Source organism: Canis lupus, chromosome 20, assembly GCF_011100685.1.
Source record: "Canis lupus familiaris isolate Mischka breed German Shepherd chromosome 20, alternate assembly UU_Cfam_GSD_1.0, whole genome shotgun sequence".
NCBI classification, from domain to species: domain Eukaryota; kingdom Metazoa; phylum Chordata; class Mammalia; order Carnivora; family Canidae; genus Canis; species Canis lupus.
In genome coordinates this window covers 20,396,444-20,412,332 of record NC_049241.1, presented here as the reverse complement: position 1 = coordinate 20,412,332, position 15,889 = coordinate 20,396,444, and the positions used below count along the sequence as shown (strand labels likewise).

The window sequence follows — 15,889 nt, the reverse complement described above, 5'->3', positions numbered from 1 at the left end:
AGCTTACAGACTGATTGGAAGGAGAGAATTTTTTTTTAAATAAATAAATCTATGAGATGATAAACGATAAGGGCTCTGAAGAAAATGAGCAGGCAGGGATATGGAAGGGGGCGGACTGGTCAGAAGGATGGCCCACACCGTGGGAAGCCTGCTGTGGGGCTGGACCAGGCGGAGGGAATGGCACGTGCAAAGGCTTGCGAGGGTCCGGTGTGTCTCAGGGTGGGAACAGGGGCTGCCCTTGCAGGATCATCCAGAAAACAGACTCCTGTTGGGGGGAGGGGGGGCGGGAAGGTGTCACGGGGTGCACCTTCCAATGCACTTCGGAGAAAAAGCTGAATTTCTGTCCCCTGCCATATAATTCTTCCCGGGGACCACAGGTGAGGCCCAGAGCCAGGGCGCGCTGCAGCGTCGCTGGGAGTCCGGCCCCGGACATCAGACCTGGTGGAATCTGAATCCCAGCCCGGGCCCGCTTACTGGCTCTCGACTCCCGGGCGCCCCCGAGCTTCTGCGCCCTCGGGTATTCAAGTGATGCTACGAATGGGACCAACTTTGCGGTGACTGTAAACGAACGTCAGGGAAATAACGCTTGTGAAGCTCCCCCAGGAAACTGCCGCCCCCTCCCCCCTTCCCCCCTTCCCCCTTCCCCCCCCCCCCCCCCGTCAGCGCTCACCTGAACGGCAGCGGCCACGGGACACTGCGATGGTACCGGCCGCTGCTGCCCATCACTAGCGGGCGGGCGGACGGCTCGGCGCCCGGTCCCCGTCCCCGCCCCCGCCCCCGCCCCGCCCCGGGGGCCTCCCGGACCCTGCCCGCCCTGGCCACCTCCCCCTGCGCGCGGCCCCCGTGACCCCAGCGCGGGCGCCGGACGCCGCCGCCGGACCCCCGTTACCTGGGGGGCCAGACGCGACTGGTCGCCGCCGCCTTGCGTCCTGGGCCCTGCCTCCCTCCCGGCCCGCGGCTGCCGCGGCGGCGCCCCCAGCCCAGCCCGGCCCGGCCCGGACGCGGCGGCGGCGGCGGCGGCGGCGGCGGCGGCCACGCTGCGCGCTCCGGCGGAGGGGAGGGGGCTCGGCGGCGGGAGCGGGAGCGGGAGCGGCGGGAGCAGCGGCGGCGGCGGCGGCGGCGGCGGCGGGCCCGGCGGGGGGCAGAGCCTAGAGGCGCGGCGGCGGCGGCGGCGGCGGCGGCGGCGGCGGCGGAGGATGCGGGGGGCTGCGGGCGGCGGCGCGGCCCTGTCCGCAGTGAAGCCCGCGGCGCCCGGGGTGCAGGGAGTGGCCGCCGCCTCCTGCGCGCATCATTGCTGAGATGGCGGCGGCGGCGGCGGCGGCGGGAGCGGGAGCGGGAGCGGGAGCGCGGCGGCGGCTCGGGGAGCCCGGGAGGGGCCAGCGGGGCGCGGGCTGAGCCCCGCCGGCCGGGAGCTCGGCCGCGGGCCCCTCGCGGCGGTGGAGGCGGCGGAGGAGGCGGCGGCGGAGGAGGAGGAGGAGGCGGCGGCGGCGGCGGCGGAGGAGCCCGGCCGCGCGGCCCCGGGGAGCGGCGAGGCCCGGAGCGACCCCGCGGCGGAGCGCACGGCCTGCGGAGGCCGCGATGGCGAACGCTAGCGAGCCGGGCGGCGGCGGCGGCGGCGGCGGCGGGGGCGAGGCGGCGGCGCTGGGCCTGAAGCTGGCCACGCTCAGCCTGCTGCTGTGCGTGAGCCTGGCGGGCAACGTGCTGTTCGCGCTGCTGATCGTGCGGGAGCGCAGCCTGCACCGCGCGCCGTACTACCTGCTGCTCGACCTGTGCCTGGCCGACGGGCTGCGCGCGCTCGCCTGCCTCCCGGCCGTCATGCTGGCGGCGAGGCGCGCGGCGGCCGCGGCGGGGGCGCCGCCGGGCGCGCTGGGCTGCAAGCTGCTGGCCTTCCTGGCCGCGCTCTTCTGCTTCCACGCCGCCTTCCTGCTGCTGGGCGTGGGCGTCACCCGCTACCTGGCCATCGCGCACCACCGCTTCTACGCCGAGCGCCTGGCCGGCTGGCCGTGCGCCGCGATGCTGGTGTGCGCCGCCTGGGCGCTGGCGCTGGCCGCGGCCTTCCCGCCCGTGCTGGACGGCGGCGGCGGCGGCGGCGGCGGCGGCGACGACGAGGACGCGCCCTGCGCCCTGGAGCAGCGGCCCGACGGCGCCCCGGGCGCGCTCGGCTTCCTGCTGCTGCTGGCCGTGGTGGTGGGCGCCACGCACCTGATCTACCTCCGCCTGCTCTTCTTCATCCACGACCGCCGCAAGATGCGGCCCGCGCGCCTCGTGCCCGCCGTCAGCCACGACTGGACCTTCCACGGCCCCGGCGCCACCGGCCAGGCGGCCGCCAACTGGACGGCGGGCTTCGGCCGCGGCCCCACGCCGCCCGCGCTCGTGGGCATCCGCCCCGCGGGGCCCGGCCGCGGCGCGCGCCGCCTCCTCGTGCTGGAGGAGTTCAAGACCGAGAAGAGGCTGTGCAAGATGTTCTACGCCGTCACCCTGCTCTTCCTGCTGCTCTGGGGGCCCTACGTCGTGGCCAGCTACCTGCGGGTCTTGGTGCGGCCCGGCGCCGTCCCCCAGGCCTACCTGACGGCCTCCGTGTGGCTCACCTTCGCCCAGGCCGGCATCAACCCTGTCGTGTGCTTCCTCTTCAACAGGGAGCTGCGGGACTGCTTCAGGGCCCAGTTCCCCTGCTGCCAGAGCCCGCAGACCACCCAGGCCACCCTCCCCTGCGATTTGAAAGGCATCGGCTTATGAAAGGGGGTGTCCCCCCCTCCCTCCCTCCACCCGCCCACCCCGCCTTTCCCTTTTGGCTCGGACCGTGGTGTCGTTGCTCCCTCTCCTAGCCCCCCTAATTAATTTTCTAAGCTGCCTTCAAAATGACTCTCCAAAGTGCATAAGCACTTGGACTGTACAGACTACTTTTTTTTCGGGGGGGGGGGGTGGACTGGGGGGAGGGATGGGTTTCAATGTTCCAGCCCCACCCCAGCTCCGTGCATTTGTCTTACTAAGTATATTTTCATCCTGACAATAGGCCTTGGAGTCTTTGTACTGGTACTGACATCCTTTATTCCATGTGTTCCCCCCCTCCTTTTTTTCCTTTTCCTTTCTCTTCTTTTTTCTTTTCTTTTTCTTTCTTTCTCTTTCTTTCTTTCTTTCTTTCTTTCTTTCTTTCTTTCTTTCTCTTTCTTTCTTTCTTTCTTTCTTTCATTCTTTTCTTTCTTTCCTTTTTTTTTTTTTTTTTTTAAATAAAGGCTAAACTAATTTTCTTCATGCAACGTTTCCTAAAGACCATGGCCAGTTTTCTACAGAAGCTATTTTTGACAACCTCAAGTGGCATTACATTTTGCAGTGAAGTAGAGGAACCTAGGGGGGACTTCACGAGTTTGATTTCTTGAGGGTCTTCTGTTGGAAAGCAGGAGGAAGGGGGGAGATTGTCTTGAGTTCCCTCTGAGTTGCCAGCGGCCGTGGAGTCAGGTCTGGTACTTTGAAAGTGTTGAAAACTTTGTTCGGTAATTGATGATGAATTTAAAGAGCAGAAATGGGAGTGTAAAGTAGCAAGGCAGTGTTTTTTAAGCGGTAACAGGATTTGTTTCCTACCTTACTTTCTACTACTATAAAATACACATCAACAACTGCTCTCTGTATTATACCAATCTTGAGTGGAAACATTTCTGTAAAATTGTAACTTTTAAAAGAGTAAAAGTGTTTTGGTTAGTGATGGTGTGGAGAAAATACAGTATTGCATGTTTTTGTACTGATTGTGGTTCACGGAATGGGAAGGCTCTGAGAAGCAGAGTACTAAATCAGAATTGCTTAGGTATTTTTTGCCAATAAAACTTAAAATACATGTATGGAAACAGCTTGTGCTTTGAGAAGCCCAGTTTTGTTGTCTTAAGAAACTAATTTCCACTTTGAAAAGTGTTCTTTTGTTCATGGTATAAATGAATGGAATATAATGATACTCTACTTCTACAAGACAAAGCATTTCCTTAAAATGTTTGCTAGGTTAAGCTGTGCTGTTCATCTGATGGATATTTTAAATTAATAATGACAACCATAATTTTAAATATTTGTTAGACACATTGCAATCTTAAATGGAAAGACTAAATTCTGCAAGTACTGTATAATATTTTTTGCTTATGATGCTACATTTTTATTAATGTACCTTCCGTTTTGAGGATTTATATCTGTATTTCTCTTTGCATTATACAAATATACCAGTATTTTCATTCTGGAGTGGTTTTTTGTTGCTGTTGTTTGAGGCTGTGACTGGTACTAAGACACTTGTAAATGTGGTATTCATGTTCCATTATCCTTTTAGTGCATGTCTGTTTAGTTTAGTTGACCACCAGCATATTTAAGACATTTGGAGTCTTAAAATGCAGGGTAAGAATCTGCAAATGTTCTCTTTAAAGGAAAGAAGCAGTAGATGTATATACTGTTCTTATGACTTTTTTAAAACGAACATACAAAAACATGGTTTGAGCATTTTAATCAAAATAGCTAAGGGTACAGTAAATATGTTGAAATTTACTGTAGTTGAGCATAATATCAACTAATACGTGTTCAGTCCTAGAGAGTTAAGTCATAATAAGAGTGTGTAGCCAATTTCATTTATTTCTGAGAAATGCATTATTTTGTCTATAAAAGACAATCATTCTGTGAAGAGGGTCTCATATTTGGAAAATATGAGTAACTATTACACTATTTCTCCTCAGGTCATGAGACCAGATGTTAATTATCCAAGGGCCACTTGTCAGAAATCTCAGCTAACCTGAACACAGGCCCAGGAAGTAAACTTAATCTAATGCCCCCACCCCCAGGGATCCAAGTTAAAAAAAATAGAAGTCACTAGTCATTCTATGATTTTCAGAATATTTAGCACCTGGCATGGCTCAGGTACCAAGTCACCTGACTCCTGAACACATCCAGCCTTACACACAGTCTGATGGTTGAGACACCCTTTGGCTCTGTGTATATATGGCTTTAAGTTCATGAATATGTTTTTCTTTCTTTTTTTTTTTTTTTAAGATTTTATTTATTCATGAGAGACACACAGAGAGAAAGAGGCAGAAACACAGGCAGAGGGAGAAGCAGGCTCCATGCAGGGAGCCTGACGTGGGACTCAATTCCAGGTCTCCAGGATCACACCCTGGGCTGAAGGTGGCGCTAAACCTCTGGGCCACCGGGGCTGCCCAGAATCTGTTTTTCATAGGAATAATCCGTAAGCCAATGATTCTCAAATTTTAATATTCATTAGAATTACATGAAGTGCTTGCAGAGTTCAGAGATTCTTATTAGGAAGAGTTGAGGTTGGACCCAAGAAAGAACATATTTAAAAAGGGCACCAGTTGGCTGGAGATATCCCAACAGGCCTTTGTTCAGACAAAGGTTTACTTTATTTTTTATTTTTTTAAAATATCTTCAATATTGATTGATTGATTGATTTATGAGAGACACACAGAGAGGCAGAGACACAGGCAGAGGGAGGAGCAGGCTCCATGCAGGAAGCCCGACGACGTGGGACTCGATCCTGGATCTCCAGGATCACACCCTGGGCCGAAGGCAGGCTAAACTGCTGAGCCACCAGGGCTGCCCAAAGGTTTACTTTAGATGCCATGTCTACAAACTTAGTTATCTGGTTTTGGTTTTGTTGTGTTTTATTCTGACTAGATGGATGATTTCTAATAAGTGTTCAGGTGAAGAATAATGAGAAATGACAGCCAACTGTAAAGGGAACAGAAGAACAAAGAGAGGCAGTGAAAGGAGCGGTCTATGGGAATAGCATGTAGAGGCAAAAAGCTCCTCACACCTCAACAGCTTTTTGGATCAATGAATTTATTAACATGTACTTTGATTGCTAATTATATTAATAAGACAGCATCAAGAACAAGTTTAGTTGTGTTTCAGAATACTCTACTCATTGTACCAGGACAGGTACAAGGTCTTTGGGGGAAGACTTCCTTTGAAATAGCTCATTTGTTTATTTGGGAAGTTAATTTAGCACATCTCCCCCACCCCCACCCCACCCCCCCACGAGATAAACACGTTGTCACTGCACTTGAAGCAATAAATTTCTTGTGTATAAATCTTCATCAGCATGTCCTGGCATGGAACTACTGGGTCAAAAATAAGAATTTTTAGGTGTTTTGATATATGTCTAAAAGCTTTGCAGAGAAAGGATTAGGTATTCACATTTCCACCTGTATTCCTTTCTAAAAAAATATCTCAAGTGGGGATGCATATAAGTCAATAAGCATAATGGCAAATAATCTCTGTATCCATTATCCAACCTTAACAAGTCTGTCAGTTTCACCATATTGGTTTCCGCTGCCCTTTTCTTTCCTTCTTTTCTTTGTTCCTCTTTTTTTATTCCCTTTCTCCATTTTTCCCTCCCTCCATTTCCTTTCTTCCTTTCTTTCTCCCTCTTTTAAAGAGAAATAAATTATTTTGCCAAGTCTTTGGTCCCACCCCCACCCCCTACCTTCTCAAAAGCCCTGCCCACTAAGAGATAAAAGGGTCCTGGATCTTAGGGCGGAGTTAGCGGTTTATTTTTGCAGGGGATGATTGGATGCGCGGGATTGGGTCTACCCTCTTCAATATTTCTAAAGACGTACATGATAGAGCGTGGACTTCTTTGCCTGCCACTGAAACCCTTTCATTGTCTGGCCCCTCCACGACTTTGGCATCACCGTCTCTGTGCATTTCCAGCTCTTCCTTTTCTGATGACCTTTGTATAAGCTCTCCTTGGAAAGCCCATGTCCTCTTCTCTGTCTGGGAATCCTTCACCAACTCCTCCAGAGTAGAGGCAATATTCACAATATTTAAGACCTGGGATGGCACAGGCATAATTTGCCTGTACATCCATACCCCTGGATCCTGGCTGACCATTGGGTTTGTGCTGAACCCAGATCTAAGACTTGTAGACAAGCCCTTCTTGGCCCAGCCACCCCTCCTCTGAACTCTCTTGGCACAATGTGTTTACCTGCATGAATCCTCATGCATGCCGGTGACTTCCAGCTCCCTTGGGTCTCATCTCTTCCCATTCCTTTCCCAGGTACTGTCCTCCAGCTACTCCATCACTGCCAGTGCCCTGAAGAGATTGTACTGTGTCGTACCAACATGGCTTTACATGTATTGTTCCTTGGATCCAAAGTCCTCACTCCCTTGTTCCCCAACTCAATTGCTACTAAACCTTCAGATATAAGAGGTTAATTCCAAGACATAAAAGGTGAACTAGCTTCCATGGAGAGGGAGAGATCATTCTAGGGCAGACCCTGAAAAATTTTCAAATCTCCAAACCCACTCATTAGATCTGAGTGCCACGGTGGGTTGAATAGCAAACTTCCTATCTTACTGGCATTTTGAGTTGTCTGCATGCCAACATGGCTGAGGTTATAAAATGTAGTGGATGAAAAATGCTGTTCTCCAGTCACCTGGCAGATGTGTCATTCTGTGTCACCTACCAAGACTGCTGAGTTTCAGGATCCCCTTTATGAGGGGTAAAGGAGGTAATGGGAAACCTTCTCTACCCACCCACATACTAGACCACTATTGCACTACTTTTTAGTTGCTTCTGGAGTGAATGGAAGTTAAAGCAAACTCAATCTGAGTCCAAGTGGTTCTTTAAGCCTTTTGTCCAACTAAACAAGACATTTGGGGCCAGCCTAGCCCACGAATAGAGCTCTCTTGTTTCCCTTCCACCCCCACCACTTCCTTTCATTTGGGATGTTTTTGGTGAGGATTAGATGCTTGGAGCCACAGCAGCCATCTTGCAGCCATGAGAAAAGATACTGTCAACATAGTCAAGGTAGCAGACCAGAAAGATAAAAAGAGCAGGCAACTATTTTGGCATTGTTGAGCTGCTTAACCAAACAAGCAAGCTCATATCTACAAACTTCTGGTCTTGAAATAAAAATTACTATTGCATCAGGCACTAATATTGTTCCTTTCTGAAGCAACAACTAACTGCAACAATACTTAAAATATTCAATACCCTTCACTCCTTTGACAGATATGCTAGATATCCTGGAACTGTATTTACAAAGTCAAAAAAATTAGACTTTTTAAAAAGAGATTTTATTTATTTATTTGACAGAGAGCACAAGTAGGCAGAGTGGCAGGCAGAAGGAGAGGGAGAAGCAGGCTTCTTGCAGAGCAGGGAGCCTGATGCAGGGCTCAATCCCGGGACCCTGAGATCACGGCGTGAGCTGAAGGCAGACGCTTAACCGACTGAGCCACCCAGGTGTGCCCCCAAATAAGTACACCAGGTGTACTTATTTAACTCATTCTTTCCAACCATCAGGTCATTCAGCCTATTTACTGTTAAATTAACTTGCCTCTGGAAAAAGTATACTTGACTTGATTTCTTAGAATGAAATAAATCTAGAAAATTAAAAAAATACCTATCACTAGGCTGGTTTTGGTCAGTGCATGTTTAAGATTTTGATTTCATAAATCTAGTGACAAGAAAATGGAAAACCACTTGAATGACTCCATCTACCATAATCAATAGATATTGTAAGCTAATAGGAAGCCAGTTTCTGTGTTGGGCAGGGCAGGAGGACACAGGAGTGTGGAAGGTCCAGTTCTCATGCTAATGAGTTAGCAAGCCAAGTGGAGGAACGTAGCACACATGCCCCAAACCACAAATCAAGTCAGAACATAATAGATGCCAAAAGGGAGATCTAGATAAAGAGCTTGGGGATAATGAGATCAGACATCATAATCAATTGTCTGTGACAGGCCGTAGTCACTCTATCTCTGGTTACCCAAATGAGGAAAGCAGGAAAAACCAGAAGACTGGAACAAAAATTTTCCAGTTTCCATCTTCCCCCTCCTCCTGGGTTCTCGCATTACCTTCTGACTCCCACATTCTCCCCACTCTGGTGTTCATTTTTTTAAAAGATTTTATTTATTCATTCATGAGAATACACAGATAGAAGAGAGAGGCAGAGACACAGGCAGAGGGAGAAGCAGGCTCCATGAAGGGAGCCCGATGTGGGACTCGATCCCGGGTCTCCAGGATCCCACCCTGGGCTGAGCCACCCGGGTTGCCCTGGTATCCATTTTTAAAGTAAATTCCTCCAAGTGAAATAAAACCACATAATTCTCTGCTCAGCATTTTTTGTTCCACTTGTCTCTGAATATTCAAGTCCAGTAAAGAATGTGGTCATTTTAATGGAGGAAATTACACAAAATCTCACCTCAAGAAGAGCCAGCAAAGACATTATTGATCAGAGGAGTCAGAACATAAGAGAAATCAAACAGGTAGTCCTTAAGAAGACCACTCCACTTCCCTCCCAAAAGAATGATAGAGTACCAGTTGACACTACAGAAAGGGTATTTTTGTGTTTTTGGTCAAGGAAAAGGGAGGAGGGAAAAACTTAGTAGGTTTTTGATTCACCCCGTGTCCTGCTTCCAGTCATGTCAGATAAAGAAACAGCTTGAAATTTTTATCTAAAAGTCCCAAGTCTTGAAGTCACTTCAAATTATGCAGTGAAAACATGTGAAAATATTTTAAGTTGCAATGTCAAGGCATAAATGCAATTCTCCTTCTTGGTAACATTAAAGAGACAGGTACATTAAAGCTATAATTATTTAGCTTCTAGGAGTAGTAATTTGGTCATTTATAAATTAAGATTTAAGTGGCCAGTCTACAGTAGGTGAACACGTAAACTGTTGGTTAAATATGTCTCTTAAAATTTCCCTGATTAGTTTCTATTGCCTGAATTATGCCAGTGTGTGTAGCTTTCTAGGATGGGGAATCTTATTTTCTGCCAGAGTATGCTATCTGAGATGCACAGGCTGTTTTTTGGTTAGGACGTGTGTTGGAACCTAGAGAGTGCAATAAACGGTTTCATTTTCTTGAAATACAGATGTGCTGTAATTTCAAAAGGCTTTGAAAAATTATTAAAGTTTCGATGCTGACTTAATACATGCCTTATTAGAACAGTCTCTAGAGATCATGAAATGGAAAATGCATGAGGCGATGAAAATTTTCCTTGTCTTTTTCACTTTTCTCCTTTTATTCCTCCATGTATTTTCCCCATGTGTTTCCTGAGTGCTGACCAATTTACATGGCAGTGTGCTCAGTAGAAGATGAAGAAGGAGAGAGGGAGGAAGCCCTGTCACAGGTATTCATTTGGCAGAGTGACATAAAGAGTGAAACTGTACAGTGTGTAATTCTTTCAACCCACAGTCACAAGCCGTTTAATTAGCATATCTATCTTGAGGAATTATGGGATACCCAGAGCTATTTCTAGAATTTGATTTGCATAATTGTTCTAATCCTTTATGAATATGGTGACATGTGGTCTGACAAAAGATTTTTTTTAATTTCTAAGTTACCTTATAAGTTTTATAAAGATATTAGAATTAAACACCTTTAGATATATATTTAATAACCTGCCTCTATTGAAAGGAACACAATTATACAAAGGCATAATTAGTTTTCCGCTAATGGCATATTACTTTACTTTTTGCTACTTGGAAAAAAACAATGTTGTTCACTGAAAGTTTGTCATTTAAAGTTTTTATCCAGCACCTCTTGGTGAGATTAAAATTCACTTACATATCCTAAGAAAATTTACAATTGTAATGGACTTCAGTGACATTCCCTGTCTTCAAAATTTCTTAATCCATGGGTAGATGACATATTTGAGTTGAGAATGGTGGCAGCAGGAAATGGATTTACACACATTTTCTTAGGTTTGGAATATTAATATTCTCAAGGCCAAAGTGTGTAAGTAAGTTTGACCATTTCTGATTTGAAGATTATTCCTCCATTTGGCTATCGGGTTTTCATAAAGATAGCACTTCGGGACTGTAATAAAGAGGAAAACCCCAATTTGGATATTTGAACACTGACTGCTCTCAAGCCTCACACTCCCCTTAATTATTCGCCCTACAGCTGGACTAGCCGGCCCCAGCAGGTAGGAATTCTCATGTGGACCCTGCCTCTTGGCCACAGTGAAAGCTAAAACCAAGCAAATGGCCTGCCTACTGCCACCTAGGCTGACTTGCACCTGCTCTACTCTCACCAGAAAAATCCCATGATGTGAGTAATAACTTTTGTCATGTCCTTTGGGGGGTGTGCCATCATCAGTCACAAAATGCAAATCAATTTTGGGTAGGGGGTTGATTCTACTCTCTGCAGAACAGTCACTAAAGGAAAACACAGAAGCATCATTTTTAAGATCACAGAATCAAGTATAAAGTACAACACAATGATGCACTTTTGAAAACAAGGACTCCATCTGTATTGGCTGAGGCAGAGGTAGAAGTGTACAAGACCTGAAATAAGTGTGGCTTGATTATTTCTCTGGGGTTCTGGATGACTGCTTCAGGGCATCATCCAGTGACCTGGCTAGTGGGACGGCTCCACTATCTTCCCCAAGTGCCTTCCAGTCTCTGGGACCAAAGTAGCCAGGTTCATTGTTGCATCTTCCTATTGGGGAGGAAGTGGAGGGTATAACTTTTTTTTGAGTGAGTGAGGCAGAGGACTTCTTCTCACATTCCATTCCTAAGAACTCAGTTATATGGTCAACTTGGCCAAGGGTTCTGGTAAGCGAAGGCTCTAGATGTCTAGATGAGTGGCCATGTGCCTAGCAAAAACATTCGGGAGGGAAGGGGAGGAAGAGGAAGAGGAAAGGGAGATAGAGAGAAATAGAAATAGAGAAAGAGGGAAGAGGGAAGGAAGGAAGGAAAGAAGGAAGGAGAGAGAATGGGAAAATGAAGGAATAAATTATGGAAGACAGAGTCCATCAGCCAGCCATGTCTTCCTTTCAAGGATTTTCCCCCTCCTAACCAAATCCAGGAAAATAGGGAATATTAATATGTGCTGTCCAAAGGATTGCTGGTTGCAGACAACATTCAACTCCCCATATCCCAATCGCAACACCATAGTTAGCGTTACTCTTCTGTGAGTCCCTTACTTTGAGCAGTGAATATTTTCTTTTAAAATTTTATACAGGAGCAAATATTCTTTCATATATTCACATTCTGGGCCTGAAATATTTTGCTCCTCTATTTTGAACTCCAACTCGGGATTTCAAAAATGTAACTCGAGTCAGTATTTTAGGAGCACAGGCTGGTTAGTGAAAAGACTTTAGTAAGATCCAAGCAAAGAGCGGTCATTAAAAGGATTGGTATCATCGGTAATACATAAGACTGTGGCTGTCTTTCCCACAGGGGCCCTAGCTATCCAGAACCAAATTGCTTTGCTTCAAGACAACACAGGATAGTTGGAGGTCTCGGGAGGAGGGGCAATGGAGTAGAGCTGGCATTGAGATGGGAACTGCTGATAAGATACTGGAGATGAGTAGGTGAGGCTGTCTTACACAATTTTGTTTACTTTCATATTTAAAAATTTTCATAGTAAAAAGTCTTTGTCTTGTTTGGATGGGCCACGTACGCTCAAGCCAGCCTCAGTTCTGCTGATAGAGAACAGGTCCATGTCCGGTGACACTGAGAAAACTCAATTTGTGAAGCTTCTTCAGTAGCTATTCAAATCTAACATAATAAAAAACACAGTCTTCTCCAACTTTTTCTGGTACAGCTGTAGAGTTTCTATGACAAAAACATTTTTTAAAAAATTGTATATCTTAATTAAGATGGCGAAAATCTAGATTTAAATAAACAATGTGGAAATGTGCTCAGCAATGCACCCCAAAGATGTGAAATCCTTCCTCTACGACCAAGGTTATTTTATCTGAGCCCCTTGCCTTAAGCTTTAAAGAGCTTATAAAAAACGGCTTCCTTGTTATAGTAAACAACAGAGCTGATGTACAATGGATATTTCTGTGGTTGGGTATTAAAATGTATCCAATGTTTACCCTTCCATGACTTTGAATACAAATGGTACTTTTTATATTTATCTTATTTTCAGGATAACTGTTTTGTAGAGCCCTATTTGGAGGTTTAACTTTTCTTTAATACTGTCATCTCAAATTCCGTTTGATACCAAAACAAAATTTATATAAACAGATGGAAAGTATCTTCAGACCAACCCAGTGGTTCTCACAGGGGGACAGTTTACCCCTGCTCATTCACTTGGTAATGTCCAGAGATGTTTCTGGGTGTGACAGCTCAGGGGAACCACTGGCATCTAGTGGGTAGGGGACAGAAGGTACTGCTAAACAGCCTATTAAACACAGGACAGACCCTCACAACAAAAAATGGCCTGGCCCGGAAGGTCAGTGTTGAGAAATCCTGAACTAAAGCGAGTGAATGCCTGGAAATATCCCCCACAGCAGCCATTCCAGGGGGCAGGCCATGCTTTTACCTGGCTGGCACAATTAATGAGTGGATGTTCGAGTCTTCCTTCAAAATCATGAAGTCCGCCATGGACACAACCAACGGTAGATATGCTCTATGTACACGGTATAGATTAGACCATGCCTTTTACCATCAGAAATCATGCCCACACCATGATTTTCCACTTTCTGGCTTTTAATATACAGGGTTTATTTAAATGCTTAGTAGTGTGAGTTACTCAGTTACACTTTGCTGCAACATTGGACTTTCTAAAGCATTTTGATAATTTATGGGCCCAGTGAAATAGAATGAAATCTGGAGATATATGGGAAAGTGGGCCTGGGAGAGGGGGCAGTTCAGAAGCTGTCACCTGGGAGGGTTTGCCTGGTGAAAGAGAGCAGTGGCTCCATGCCCTGACTGCTTCAGGGCTAGCATGAGAGCCAAGGGACCAGTGAGGCTGCAACCAGGCCTACTTCCCTAAAATCTAATTCTAAGAAACTTTGAATAGACTTGTCAGATGAGCTATGGAACTGCTGCTAAAATTCTCAAGTGGGACCTTTCTGTGACTGTCCTTTTAGTTAAGCGTTATGGTGAGGGGGAAAAAATCCCCAAACAGATTCACTTATGCTTGAGGCTCATAAGAACTTCTGAGGGTGGCAAGAGCAGACATTTAGCTACTCCACATTTTTTTTTCAAACATTTATTTACTCATGAGAGAGAGGCAGAGACACAGGCAGGGGGAGAAGCAGGCTCCATGCAGGGAGCCTGACATGGGACTCGATCCCAGGTCTCCAGGATCACACCCTGGGCTGAAGGTAGCGCTAAACCACTGAGCCACCCAGGCTGCCCTCCACTTCTAACAAGAAAGAGGTCTCAGAAAGGGGTGTCCCAGGGAAGGAGGAGAGTTCCTATACAAGCGTATTCCTTTATTCTTTCTCCGTGGCTCTCAACCATTGGTGCACCATAGAGTCCAATAAGAGGCTTCAAGAAAAAAAAAAAAAAAAAAAAAAAGCCCAAAACTGAACCAGAATCTCTGAGGGTGATGGATGATGGAAAAAAAAAAACCAGTGGTACTTCAAGAACAGCATATTAATGGCACCTCTAATTTTGGGAGACGTGTGTTCTGAAAGTGCCCTGATTTGGGGTGATGGGAGGGGCGCGGTTTGGAGGGGAGAGTATTAAATTCACTAAAGGATTATGCTGTTAAAGATACTAGAAGAAATACAGTCCCCTTTTGTGTCGAAGAGGACACTGACCGTTAACAAACCAGGGGCGAGATGTGGAAGAAACAAAGAAATATCAACGCTGAGGGGATTACCTGAAATATATGGCCACAGGTTCAAGCAGAAAGATCAGAAAAGGGTGTCAGTGAATTTTTAGACAGTGATTCTCACTGAATACCCCAAATGCTCTGTTTTTAAAATTAAAATGGTCCCCAACTTTAATCTTCTAAAAAATTGGAAGTTAGTAAATTCTCAGCTGGATGAGATTTCCGATATTAAAACCAGTGAAGAAGAAAATTGGCTTACGTGTGTCATCTCTCACTGGACTGACTTTGTAGAGCTCCGACAACAGAACAACACTGAAACGCTGGGAGGACAGGCCTTCGGTTAGAGAGGAGGGTTTGTAAGGAAACGGTTTTGGCCCAAAGTTTTCCAAGTTAAAAAGAAAGTGTTGCTTTTTTTTAAAAAAGGTTGAAGTCAGAAATGATAGTTTTTGTGAAAGTCGATGTTTGCAAAGGAATCCAAAGGTCCACTTGAGTTTGGCCAGTAGGTTCTGGCCTAAGATTTCTATCTTAGAATGGATAGAATCCATTCACAATATTTACATCAAAGTAGATTGCTGACTTTAACTTTTCATGTGTAAATTCTCACTTTGCCTTATCTTGCAGAAATTCTGGCCTATGAAGTCTGGCCAACTTCAGCGAGGAGGATCCTGGGGGTGGGAAGAAATAGTACCACAGTCTTTATAGGGCAAGACTTTGTGTGCTTTGCATACAATTTTAAAGAATCTCCATGGAACATGATCACAAGGTTTTTTTTGAAACAATTATTTGACAGGTGCTAACTCTGGTGACAAGCTAACAAAAAAAATACTAACCAATTAAAGCTGTACACTAAAAAGAGCTGTTCCCCAAAAAGGATCTCTTCCCCCCAATAAAAGCAACAGCCAAGGGGAGAGGTACCAAATAATAAAGATCTGTTTCTTTGAATGGTAGTGAACAAGTACTATGGTTTACCTCTTGTAGTGATTTTTTTAAAGTGGAATTGGTATATGTAAAACTAAAATTTTATAATAGTTTGTTATATGTTTTTTAACTTGGGTGAGGATGGATGATTGACCCCATCAAGTGCTTACGACTTATGAAAAAGGATGTCTCAAACATCATATGAAAGTGACATTTACCAAAACTGCAGAAGGGCATTTCTTTACCCGTAATTCCACTTGCTGAAGTCGATGTTTTTTCCAACAAACTCACTGAGGAATGCTTCTCGCACACAAGCTAAATTGAACCAAAAATAATACTCCTATGCCCAGGTATGGTAATTAGTACAGCAAAATCCCATACATTTATGGGACATGTTAGCCCCTAGGGTAAAGTCAAACACAATGTGCAACTGTGAGCCCTGCCTGAATAAGTACCTACAAA

General features: G+C 46.4%; 1 protein-coding gene across 1 annotated transcript; it reads left to right on the top strand.

Moving 5' to 3' along the window:
- Positions 1-1,578: 1,578 nt before the first annotated feature.
- On the top strand, positions 1,579-4,218 carry GPR27 (G protein-coupled receptor 27). Its single transcript, XM_038565853.1, has one exon. The coding sequence runs from the start codon at positions 1,579-1,581 to the stop codon at positions 2,734-2,736; it is 1,158 nt and encodes a 385-aa protein (XP_038421781.1). The 3' UTR covers positions 2,737-4,218.
- Positions 4,219-15,889: the final 11,671 nt, after the last annotated feature.

Coding starts and splice junctions, on each gene's coding strand:
- GPR27 (XM_038565853.1), top strand. CDS start 1,579: ATGGCGAACGCTAGCGAGCCGGGCGGCGGCGGCGGCGGCGGCGGCGGG.